This window comes from Lepidothrix coronata, unplaced genomic scaffold (genome assembly GCF_001604755.1).
Source record: "Lepidothrix coronata isolate B3197 unplaced genomic scaffold, Lepidothrix_coronata-1.0 Scaffold14, whole genome shotgun sequence".
Taxonomy (NCBI): Eukaryota; Metazoa; Chordata; class Aves; order Passeriformes; family Pipridae; genus Lepidothrix; species Lepidothrix coronata.
In genome coordinates, this window is record NW_016690194.1 from 6,170,991 (window position 1) to 6,184,235 (window position 13,245).

General features: G+C 42.0%; 1 protein-coding gene across 1 annotated transcript in view; it reads left to right on the forward strand.

Annotated features, from left to right (window-relative positions):
• The first annotated feature begins 215 nt into the window (after positions 1–215).
• DAPK1 (death associated protein kinase 1) overlaps positions 216–13,245 on the forward strand; it is a 90,428-nt gene continuing 77,398 nt past the window's right edge. Inside the window, exon 1 of the mRNA XM_017806273.1 lies at positions 216–355. Coding sequence (XP_017661762.1) covers positions 294–355 — 62 coding nt within the window. The 5' untranslated portion in view covers positions 216–293. The remainder of the gene's footprint in view (positions 356–13,245) is intronic.

The following is a 13,245-nucleotide window of genomic DNA, read 5'->3' on the forward strand; positions in this document are numbered from 1 at the left end:
TGGCGGCCACCGCAGCAGCTGGGCGGCTGCCGCTACGGGGAAGGGGCGGGGGCGAGGGCCCCTTTCTTCTCCCGGCGCTCGGGCAGGGGCAGGGGAGGCGCCCTTCGGCCCGCGGGTGCCGCTTCCTCCGGGGGTAGGGAGGGCAGGGAGCGCCTCTGGCGTCGGGAGGCACCGCGGGCAGGGCATTCACCTCCGCGCTGCTCCGCAGGGCGCGCAGCCGCGCGCGGGGCGGCTCCGGGGCACTGGTGATGAGGGCGCCGAGCAGAGGCTGAAGCCGGCGGCGGGCGGCGACCATGACGGTGTTCCGGCAGGAGAACCTGGAGGAGCACTACGAGACGGGCGAGGACCTCGGCAGGTGGGTGCGGGGGGGAGCCGTGGCCGCTGAGCGCGGCGGGGCAAGGGACGAGGGCGGGCGCGCCCCTGCGTTGCCTCCACGTCTCCTAAGGTGCTCCTAAGGTGCCTGAAGACGCGAAAGGGAGTTGGATTTGAAGTTGCCGTGTGTTTGCCTTTTTAATACGGGTCTGATGGGGTTTTTGGACCTGGACAGTTCCTAACCGGTGCCTTCTAAGCTTGATGCCCGCCCGGGTGCTGTGCGGCGCGTCCCTGCTGCCACCGGGCAGCCGTGGCAGTGCGAGCCTTGCTGCTGTACAGGCGGGTGACTGGAAACGTGTTGGGTTTGAAGGAGAGAAGTTTGCGTTGTTAGTAGTGTGAAGGACTCCGTGTGTATTGCATGTTGGATTTTGATTTAATAACAAGATTAAAGAAGTGAGAGAAGCTCTGTATGTCATCGATAGTACTGTGGCGAAGACCACTGTCTGGGCATCTGTGTTGGAGCTAGAAATCAGATCACGGGATGTGAGCAGAGCTCTGCAGATGCAGAGCTGCCTGCTTGAACCTTGATTTTTGAATGCTATGTGGCTGTGAACTCCTCCGAGCTCGCACTATTAGTCATGCCTTGTTTTTTTTCGGTATTTTCCTTGTTTTAAACTATTACTTTAACGCCGAATTGTGTTACGTGCGATTTCTTTTCAGCTTCATTCGCCCATCTCTGAGGGGGAATCCAGTGAAGTTCTACCACATCAGTATGGCAGAATCCTTTTCTAGTGTTTGTCTTGGTGATTTCCAAGCTCAGGATCAGTGTTAAATTAACACAGGACATTCAGTGCACACGGGCCACGTGCTCCAGTGTCTTCCTGTTCGTATATTTCCAGTGAAGGGTCCAGACAGACCTATCAAATGGTGTGAACAAGGTACTTGAATAGGCAAGTACTTAAAAATCCATCACTATTTCTTAAAGAACTCCCCCCAAACCCCAAAAAACACAACCCAACCCCCCCCCAAACCCCCACCACGACCACAACCAACAAAAAAGCCCCTCACATTGTAAGAAAGTTAATTGGACTGTATTTAAAATAAACTTCATTCCGTTTTTGTCCAAGCTTGTTGATGTGACTTGATGAATGTGTACTTTTATTTTCACAATAGTGTGCTGGGTTGACATTTTCGTACCTCTGGAATAACAGGCTGTGTAGGACAGTGAAGTCATATTAATTTACTGTATAACTTCATTGATGTGTTATGATGCTAAAGCATAAATTTATGTTGTGTGATCTAAACATTCTTTTGGGGGGGCACCTAAAATTATTTTATTTGCCTTCCAGTCTTTTTGACAAGAACATGTAGTGTTTCAAAATTCAGGTTTAAGTTTCTGGACTCTTAAAAGTAAAACCATTGTTGTGCTTACAGGTACTGATTTATACAAGAAAGTAAAGACACGGATATATCAGTGGGTTTTTAAGGTTCTTCAGGGAGAATACAAAGTCACTATTCAAGTTTAGAAAGTGTTAAAAAAAATACTTCTCTTGTATTTATTTTAAAGAGAAAGCATCAATGCAAAGTTTGGTCCTCAGTACGTGTTTATGACATAGAACAATTACCCTCAGGCCAATTATCTAAGAAATGTTTAAATTTGTGGAGGTTTTTTCCAAACAAATGTGTTTTGGAAATCCCGTGTTATCTCTGGAACACAGCACTGGAGACAAGGCATTTCATTTTTACAGTATGGGAAGTGCAAACACTGATAATGTTAAGTAGTGAAAGAACAACAAAAACCCAAAACACATAGAGTGTTGTAAATTAGTAGAATAATAGGTAATGGTGTTCACTTTAAAAGTGGTATATTAATATGATACAGACAGGGTATTACAGCACTAATCATTCATCCTGATGCTGTATAAGCTGGGCACGCAGTCTGAACCTGTAATATTTTACAGTTTTTAAAGAATGTTAAAGTCTACTCTAGTTTTTACTTGAAAAAAAGTAAAGAAATATAAGAGCCTTGTCAATTTTGTCTACTGTTGTGAGAAAATACCAGTGGATGGGAAAACACTGTGAAATGTTTGAGAAGGCTTTTGCTTTAAAAATGGAATACAGTTATTTAAAAGGGCCAAAGCTTTCACTTCAACATCATTTTAAGAGACCAGGACTATTCCACTGTTTTTAACTTATTTTTGAACTTAAATTTCTAGGGTTGCACAAAATACTTTTTTGTAAATCTGTCGTTTTCCATTCCTCTTTTATGCCTTAGATAGGTTTCTGACTGTTAGATTTGCATATAAATGTAGTTACCCCAGGCTCAAAACTTAGAAAGCAGTGAATATTAAAAACACCTTTGACTTTAAAATTTCCTGTATTCATTAGGGAACCCAAATTGTAATTTAATACTTGAGCTAAGCAATGATGAAGATTAATTTTGCAAAATAAAGCTATTTTCCCCTTATGGAAGAATTCTTTTATTTTCCTCTTACTTAGCTGCAGGCATGAAGCAAACAAGGTGAATAAATTAACAGGCAAGTTTTTACTGACAAAGTTGTGTTCAAATAAAAGGATCCTGAAATTCCTTGGCCACTCTGCCTTTTGAGAAAGCTCAGTGAAAATGCGAATATTCAGATATTTTAATAATCTTCACTATTTTCCCTTGTAAATTTTTCAAGTCTTTATTACATTATAATACTTCTGACATAGAATAAAAAAATTCATTTGAATAAGAAAGGTGTTTTGAAGAAAGCAAATGGGCTATGTAAGTGAAGTTTATGATTGAAAGTAATAAAGGTGTTTAAGTATTGCTTAGCATAAAATCTAGAGTTGTGGGAAACAAGGAGAAGAGAATATGATGTGTCCAGGCTTCAAAAAAAAAGCATTTTCTACTTTTTTGGTATTTCACAGTGCTTTTGCAGAAGTAGTAATAAACAGTCTTTGTCCTTTTACTGAACTGTTTAATTCCGTTCTTTGGTTTGTTTTCATTTATGCTTGGGGAGAATAAGAAAAAAGAAACTTGGGATTGTGAATGATGACAGGATCACCCTTATTTATTTTTCTTGCCCGTATGTGATTTCTTCCAGCGTGTTTGTGGCTGTTCAGGTTGCTTTATCTAACCTTTTGTATGAAAGCGGTCTTGTGAGACTTATGGATCCAATGCTGTCTTTAGAACATATAAGAAAATTGTGCTGTTGATTAGTGTATGGTACATTGCATACACTTTTTTTTTTCATCTTATAAATTTGAAATGATACGTATTATTACTTGCACTGGTCAGATGCAGGCTATCTACAGATGTTTTACATAATCATCTAACCATGATATTTCAAGGAGTGGTAAATGTTATCACAGAAGAGCAAAAAAATTACTAAAGCTATTTTGTCATTTTAATTCTGCGTGCAGTTTCAGGTGGAGTGACTGTGCATTTTAAATACCCTGTTGCAGCGCTTTTACTTCAGTCTGCCCAAAAGGCAGGAGTTCAAGTTGATCAGTTTTAATAACCTCACCATGGTGATAAAGCAAGTAAAGATCTTGAAACCACACCAAACTATTAAAAATATTTTTTTAATCTCCTGTGAACTGGCCTTGGGAATTTGTACAGTATTGTGAGAAATGTAGTGTTGCTTAAATAATTTTAGGGAGAGATACCCAATCAAAGGTATAGATATATACCGTGTTCGTCTATGTGGATTGAAAGGATTTATTTCCTGTTTTTACAGACAGCTCCTTCTTCCTTCAACCCTTACCACCACACTTTCCTTTTAGTTGTTTTATTTTCTTTTAAACTTCCATGTGCTTTCTAAAAGAGATGCAGACTGTTGAAATTAAGTTTTGGAATTAAAGAACAGTATTTGCATTTCACTCTGATTTGTAATTTTTAGATTCTTGTTGATTCAAAAAGTAGGAAGAGATATCTTAACAGTTTTGAACGTCAAGCTTGTTTGGACCTGTTGGGCTCACTAGGGAAACATTTGCACCTTGTCGAATGAAAGCTACAATGAATTTTTTTTCTTGCCATTTTTGAAGACTGCTCTGCTTCTGCTTGGGTACCTTACTAAACAGAGAAGTTAGTAGTAACAAGCAGTGAGTTAACCCTGCTATCTAATGTACCTAGTTGCTTTATCAGTTGTGAGAGAAAAATGCATAGAAGATGTTGCTGAAGATGTTGTTAGAGAGAACAGAGCTTTGTGCAAATGTGTGTTTACATTCTGGAAAATGTTCTTTTATGTTTCAGAGTTGAGTGAAAAGGGTTTTTTTTTTTAAATTTATTCCCAGATGCTGGAAAATTATTCCCATAGTAAGCAGGGAGCATGTAGGCTGAACATGCATTCTTACCTACATATATATATATACACATCTGTATTTATGCATGTATGTACTTTTGATTATTCACATACCAGTTTTCAGTAACAGTGCTTTTTACAAGTGTGTTGTCCATCATCTACCCAAACACTGTAACCTTAACTACATTGCAATTCTGTATTGGGAGGAGAGTAAAAACATGGGAGGGGAGGGAACCAAACAAATTGAATGGCGGCTAGAATTTAACCTTCGTGACACTTTTCAGGCTTGACAACCTAAGATAATCTTGCCAACTAGCCAGTGTGCTAAAATTATGTGAGTACTGTCAGGCTCAGTTGTGAGATGTACAGAATGTTAAACTCCTTTGAGGTGATACTTCTTTTTAAAATGGTCACATTTAAAACCCATGACAACCATCTTTACTAATATTATAGTATAACATTTTTTCCTCTGAATGATCAGATTAGAAATAATATGGAGGGAAGGAGAAATGTGAAAAGTATTTTATGTAAGCTATAAAAATTTTAACTGTGGTACACTGGAATTTCCAGTTTCAGTTTCCTTGGATATTCTTGCTGTAACCTTATTTCTATTACCCCATTAAAAGGCATGTGTTAACCTTCCTTCTCATACAGCAGTTGAATGGTTAAGCTCTGTAGAGACAGAAGGTGCAGACCTCTGCAGTGCCATTTCCTGTGTTATTCTTACAGACACAGTGATAAATACTGCAAGTGTGTGATTCACTGTTTTTATAACTACTTTGTGCAAATTCCAGTAGAACATGATAATTAATTAAATTGAGTGGACTATATGAGTTTTTCAGGGACAAGGACCTTGAAAAGAACTCTAGAAATGTTGGCCCCAAAGCTGCTGTTTGACTGGGAAACATGGTTGATTGGTGTCCTTGTGTGCTCTTTTATTTTTATTTCAAGAATTAAAAATTGTGAAATTCAAATTATAGCAAAGAATCAGTTCAAATTACTGTACTGTTTGTGAACCACATACATGTTTTATCAGTCTTGTTAACTCTCAGAGGAGAAGTTGGTTATTCTGTGCTTGTCTGCAAGTCCTGGCCTTGGTGGTTGCATGGGTACTGAAAAGGAAGATTTCTTAGCTGGAAAACATGTTGGAAAAAGTAGGCGTCTCAAGTCACTTTACCTCCCTCAAAATGCTTTCTTTTCACAAATGCATGATAACCTAAAAGCTGGTGATGGCACAGGCTGCAAGAGACTGTTCACCATACAGTGCCAGTGTTGACAATTGCCAATGTGTCGAGAGGCTGGCTTCATGAAAAGCACAGGAAGTGCTGATGCTTTTTTGGGTATAACTTGGTCCTGCTTACTTTATTTCTCACTCTGAGAGAGAATAATGACTGCTTTGTACGTCTTTTAAAACATGGTGTAATAAAAACTACAGCTTGCTGATTATTCTGTGCTTTCCGTTTAAATGCACAAATCTTTGTAAATCTAAGCTCATCAGGAAGCAGATAAAAATGCTCATCTGATTTTTCTTCTGGCCAGGCTCAGTGATCAGTACCAGAGTAGGTACGTTAGGGGTGTGCTGAAACTTTGATTCTGTCTTTTCAGGCTTTCTTTTTTTTTTTTATTTTGTGTTTGTGGGGGTTTTTTGATGTTTGTTTTTTTCCCTCCCCATTATCTCCCGTAACGATATTTGAGTATGTTAGTTTCTCTGCTGGAGCTATGCATACGGAACAGAAGTTGACCCCTTTAGCCTAGGAAAAGGGAGGCTGACACTGTGTTTTCATGAGAGCTTTGTGCCAAGCTCAGGCCGCACTGTCGGTGGCTGAAAGGACCAGTATCACTTTCCTCTCCTCTGTGTTTCTGTGTAGGTTGGGTTTTTTTTGATGTACTGCTGCTGTCAAAGGGAAGGAAAAAACCCACCTTATATCTAATTTATGGCAGCAGTACACTCTCAGATCAGCTGAAACCACTGTGAAATCTCAGCCTACATGGAGTTGTGATTGCCTCTGTAAATCTACCTCAAGTTAAATACGCAGTAGGGACAGAGATAAAGAGTCACTTTACTACAAAGGCAGAAGAACATAAACCGACAACAAGGAAGTTTAAGCTGGAAATTAGGAGAACTATGGGTGGTGCAATAGTTCTGTAATCTTCACAAATGGTTGTCGCAGTTAGTCAGAGGTATTCAAATGTGTACCAGTTTTTTGGAGGAGATTGCATATATCTTGCGAGATTCTAGCTTAATGTCCAGATGTCCTTCTGTTTTTAACTGGCTTGGTTAGTATACCTGTGCAACTTGGTATGATTTTATATCCTGAAGAAAAGTTGCCAGTTAAAGCAGCTGCTCAGTAGTTTGTTTCCTGGATGGTGGTGGCTTGTGTAGCAGTTCTGTCTCAAATAAGACTGTTATTTCTCAAACTGTATTTTGACCCCCGCGCAGGAAAATAGGTGACACAAAGGAGGATTATCTGCCAAACCTGAAAAACGTTCACTGACTTGCCATGCAGTATAGTAAACCTTACCCATCATGAGTTCATGGCTGTCAGATAGCTGTCAGCTGAGAGAAGTATGGACAAAGCCTAAAGATCTTCAAGCCTGAACTGTTTTGTTCATGTTTTGTTTATGTCATGCCAAGTGAACTTTGGCATGACATAAATGGTGTGAAATTTAGCAGAACTGGGTGCAAAGGCCTGTGCCAAGGAGTCTAATACAATTGATGTTGTTAAACTCTGACATCTTATCATCTAGGAGGTGATACAGTAAGAGTGAAGCCTGCATATTTTGGTCAATTGCTTGTTGATAATCCTGTTTGTTTTTAATGCAGTTATGGGACAGCCTAATGCCAGAGATGAATTGTAGGAGCAGGTTTCTTCCCATATCCTGGTGCAAATCTTGCTCTGTCCTCCTTTACATGATACTTGCAGCTCTTGTCCCTCAGTTTCAAAGAGATTGCTGCTGTTCTGTTATAAAACGAAGAAGACATGCTAAGCTAAGGTAGTGAAACTGTGGGGAGAAGCTTCCTAAGAAAGAAGACTTAAGACTTCAGTACATTTAGCTTTGCACCACTAAGCTTGGAGTAGTATGATTTTTTTAATACACTGGAAGAAGTAAAATGGTTGGTGAAACATAGAAACTTTATAAACTAAATGTATATTTACAGTATTGTAGTGGTTTTCTGTGGCTGGGTTTTGGTAGCGGAGGGGCTACAGGGGTGGCTTCTGTCAGAAGCTGCTAGAAACTTACCCTCTCTTGTAGAGCCAATGCCAGCCGGCTCCAGGATGGACTTCCTGCCACTGGCCAAGGCCAAGCCAATCAGGAGTAATAGTAACGCCTCTGTGATAACGTATTTAAGAACAGAAGATTGTTAAGCAGAAAGAATTCCAGCCAGGGAAGAGCAGAGTGAGAACACGGGAATAACAATGTAGACACCAAGGTCAGTGCAGAAGGAGGGGCAGGAGGTGCTCCAGGTGCCAGTGCTGAGGCCCCTGTGGCCCGTGGTGCAGCCCATGGTGGAGCAGCTGTGCCCCTGCAGCCCATGGAGGACCATTGGGGTGCAGAGATCCACCTGCAGCCCATGGAGGAGCCCATGCTGGAGCAAGTGAATACATGAAAGAAGCTGTGATCCTGTGGCAGGCCCAAGATGGAGCAGAATCCTGCTGGAGACCTGCAGCCTGTGGAGAGGGAAGCCCATGCTGGACCAGGTTTTTTCTGGGTAGGACTTGTGACCCCTGTGGGGGATCCACAGTGGAGCAGCTCATTCATGAAGGACTGCACCCCATGGAGGAGTGACCCCCAGGACAGTGGTTTGGGAAGAACTGTTTGCCCATGGGATGGACTCACATTGGAGAGGTCCATCAAGGACTGTGTCCTGTGAAGGGACCCCACAGGAGCAAGGGAAGGACTCCTCTCCCTGAGCAGCAGCAGAAACAACAACTGACCGTAACTCCCATTCCCCGGCCCCCTGCACCGCTGAGGGGTAGGAGGGAGAACATGGAAGAAAGGAGGGGTAGGGGGAAGGTATTTTTAAGACTGTTTTATTTCTCACTCTTTGGCTCTTATCTTGAGAGCAATAAATTTAAATAATATCCCCACTTTGAGTCTGTTTTGCCCATGAAGGTAATCAGTAAGTGACCTCTCCCAGCTGTTATCTCAACTCATGAATCCTTAGCTGTTTTTTTTTTCTCTCTCCTCTATCCAGTTGCAGAGGGAGAGGGAGAGAGTGGCTTTAGTGGGTACCTGGTATTCAGCCAGACTCAACCCACTTCAAGTGTTCACAGAAGGTTCTGCAGGCTGGAAATTAAAAGGCATCTTGCCTGAAGGAGAGTGACCTTATGGGACTTGTTGAAACAAAATCAGTGTGAACAGGGAACCTAAACTGTATCAAGATTGAGTTTTTAAAATTAGAGGGAAGAATTGCATGATACTGTTCTGGAGAAGGAGAAAGCTGATAAGGATACAGTCATTGTGGATATCTCAGATCAGTTTTAACTCTTTCAGAGTTTCCAGGCATATTGTAGTCCTTGAGGACGTTGTCCTGTTGTGCTAGAAGTGCTGTAGTTCTGGTGTGTTGGAGCTTGGTGGGTTTTTCTGGTTGTGGCACACACTGATGTTGTGGTGAATGTCTTATAATATGTGCTTTTCACACAAATCCAGAATAGTTCGTATGGTTTGGGATTGCTGTAAAACAGTGTGCTGATTAATCCACATGATGGTCTGCAACCTTATTCTGTTGGTTTGCGATGTTTTATTTCCTTCCCCTTATTCCCTCCTGTTTTTGCAAGCTAACGTGCCAGACAATTTCCCCTTCAAGAGGTTGTTACTGTTACAGGACAGAGAAAGGCTGCTCATTTTCTAAAATCTGGTGACTTTTAATTGTCTTATGATTATAGAGAAGTGGTATGGATCGTTGTAGTGGGTTTGTGTAGCTAAATAACATTTCTTTTTCCGGGGAGGAAACTAGGATAAGTCACCTGACTCGAACAGGAAGATATTCCATACCATGTTACGTCAGTTAAAATATAAAAAGGGGAGGAAGAGGTAGCTTGCTCTCTTCTCTTCTGGGGTAGCTGTGTGGAGCGGTCGGGCAGTTCCATCAGGAGAGGAGATCGTTGGTTGTGGGGAAGTATCTTTATTTTTAGTTCTTCTCTGCATGTGTATTGCTTATAGTGTTTTCTATCTTTGTGTAAATATAAATAATCTTTCTTAGCAGCTCCAATCTAGTAGTTTTTCCCTTCCCTCTTTTCCCTCTCCCCCCCCCCACTTTCCTCTGGAGGGACTTGGGCACAGGCCCAGTGGATACCTAGTATTCAGCCAAAGTAAACAATAACAAATTTGGTGCTGAAGCCCTGGAGGACTGCCAAGAAGGATTGTTTATATAAACAACTGCCTCACTTATCTGTTTTTGCTAACCTGGGAACATTTAACATAAACATGGCTATATGCCCAGCTTTAGTGGCTATGCCGGTACTTTTACTTAACACTTTTGCTGGGATATGGAACTTATCCCCTAAAGGACCTACAAGGAGATAAAATCAATTTTATTTTCCCTTCTTAATTTTGACATAGAGGGTCTTGTAATGAAGGCGTTCACGATCCTTACTAATCCTTACCTGAGCTGTCTGGCTATTTTGCTGCTTATAATCAACGCTCTTAAAACAGTATGAGGAGTGGGGAAGGTGATGGTGTCTTTCTTGCCTTGTGTTAGAACAAAACCAATTTCAAGAGAGAATTTACTGGGATGTTCTCTAAAGGGGCCAGTTCTTGGATGGCAAGGAATGTGAATGAATTTAGGCAGGTTCTTATTGTGTCTAACACCCCTTGTTGCTTGGGACTTCACACCAGAACAAGTATTCAACCCCAACAAACTGCCACATCATTTAATGGGAGGATGCCTTGCCTACCCTGATCAAAACTAGCAACTTCTCACCCTATAGTGGGGCCTGGCCTGTGCCTATTGAGCTGTTCAATACTCTAAAAGACTATGACTGAGACAGGAACCCAAACTACAACATCTGAAGTCATTATTGCCCCTGTAGTGAAAAGGAAGACATGGATAAGGAGATCTACAGGACCTACAGGCCAACCTCCGTGATTAGTAAGGGAGGAAGAAGGAGAAGGATCTATCCCGCCCACGCTTCCAAGAGAAGAATTAATGGAAGTAATAACAGGAGAAGAAGAGGAGGCCAGTTCACAAAGAGCCAGTTCATCAATAGAAGAAGGTACCCGTTCAAGGAAGATCTAACGAGCTCCCCAAGAAGGTGGACTACTGCAGAGAAAGGTGTCCAGTACCTGCGGGAATTGCCCATGCTGGAAATGACTTACAGTGACCCAGATGATAAAAACTTCCTAACTCCAGAGCTTGTTCCTTGCATGCTGCCATGTGGAGAAAAGTAATTCAAGTGCCCCTGCATCGTATGTTAACTGCTTGTTAACAATATACCATCCAAGGATGGATGAACCAACTGTGGACATGATGTGTGCCTGGATACGGAGTATAGCAGAAGGTATGGAAGCCTCCTCACTCCCACAGGCCAGCCAGTTAGATTTCAGAGACAGCTCCAATATCTACCAACAGTGCACCCACACTGGGGAGAGGATGGAGAGGCCTTAGAAGTGCCCTGAATATGAGAATCGCCGCAGAGACAGCCCAAGAGATCTGTCTTGGTCTCCTTCTGTCCCACTCAGAAGGAAAGGAATCCCCAAGAGCAGGCGATGTGGTGAGCTATGGTTCTTTCTGTGTGACCAAGGGGAACACATGAAGAAGTGGGATGGTGAACCTACCTACAAACTTGAAGCCCGGGTATGAGAATTGAGGGGGAAGAAACCTAGTAAGAAGGCTGTCCATGTAGTTGATGCAGAGGCCCCAGAAAGAGATCAGTGACCTCTGAGACACAGGAAGACCAAGATCAATTCCTGTGATCCTGATGAGGGGACTTCTGATTGGGCAATGCAAAGATACCTGGTGTTCAGCCAAAGTAAGCAATATCAATCATCTCATCTCTTCTTTCCTATCATCTCCTTTTTCTGAAGTTTTTAGACTCATTTAATATTGAAGAGTTGTCTACAGCTTGAGAGGATTGGACTTCTTTGCTGAGATGGTACTTTGTAATCCTGTATTTCTAGATGAAACTAAGAGGGCCAATGCTTAAAACTTGAAATCATATGTACCCTTGGTGGTGTCTGTTATTTGGTAACATGCTTACTTTGCCCAGCTATATAGGTATAACTGGGTGGAGCTAACTTTTATGTTAATTGACAATGTTGTATTCTGTTCTGGCATGATTTACAATTAAGTTATTCTGCCAAGTGTAATGCATGTTGAGGTGTGGGTTTTCCCCTTTATCCACAGGGGAAAATAGTACTAGTGGGTGTCTTACTTGGGTCCAACAACTTTGAGGCCAAGAACTCAGCACTTACAATAACTTCATCAACAAAACTGGGAGTTTATTATTTTATAAGAAAAAAAAAGTTCGTGGGAGTCTTGAGTTGTAAAATTTTAGCCTTCTTTCAATACCTTTCTTCTTGCTGACTCAGACTCCTTTATTGGGACACTTGGCTCCTGTTACCTTTAATGAGGGTGATGCAGATGTAATCCCAGAGACAGATATTTCAATTTGTCTCCTTCAGCTTTCTTTATCGTTTGGGAGTTTTATTTTGGTTTAGGGTTGTTTTTGGTTTTGGGGTTTGGTTTTTTTTTGGTGTGTCTGGTGGGGGTTTTGTTTTGTTATGGGTTTTTTCCCCCTTCAAACACAGACTTCAAACACTTTGGTATGGGAGTTTGAACTTCGTTGGTATATTGTCTGTCTGGCAGTATTTGCTCATCTCTATAGGCAGGGCCATCTGAATAGAATTGCCATTGATTCCCTGGGAAAGGAAAGCATGTCACAGAATGGCTTAGTTCCTTATGTATCACCTTTTCTCATTGCCTTTTATTTGAAAGGGCTTTCTGATACTATTTACTTTACATTCTTGTCTAAAAGGATCTCTTTCCGTGGTTTTATTGCCAGTTATAACATTAACTGAAAAATAAATCATTCCAGATTCTATTTTACAAAGGTAGTCTACTTCTACTGCCTCTTTTGTTCCTCTAGAAAGAAACCTTTACATTACTGTTTCTTCCAAGGGTGTGTTAGTTCCTAGTCAGTGCTGCCCTTGCTGCCTGCCAGCCCACCTGGGTGTTTTTAGGGTGGCTAAGCCAGCCTAATGCAAGGGTCAGTGAGTGAGATGGTCTTGTTTCTCACCTGCTGAGCTGCATTCTTCTGCTGCTTCTCCACTGCTAGTGCTGGCACCATCTTGAGTGCAGCCTGGAAGTAGAAGGGGATTACAGATTGAGCTCCCTGAACTGGGTCACCGTGGGCATGTCAGGGAAGGTTCAGTGCCAGCCACCAGTATAGGATTGCACGGCCAGCGGGATGGGGAAGCCTCTGTTTGGGACAGATGCTGGCTCAGCCTACTGAACCACACTGTGTCCTCCATGCCAGTGCCATGCAGGTGTGACCAGCTGATTATGGAGTCGTGGAAAAGCTGCTCTGGAATGGGAAGCAAAACCTGACTGTGATTAACCCTGGACAACAAGACTGGTTACAGCACAGTCTGTTTTCCTGTGGCAGCAGCTGTAGGGTAGCTGGACAAGCCCTCCTTTGCA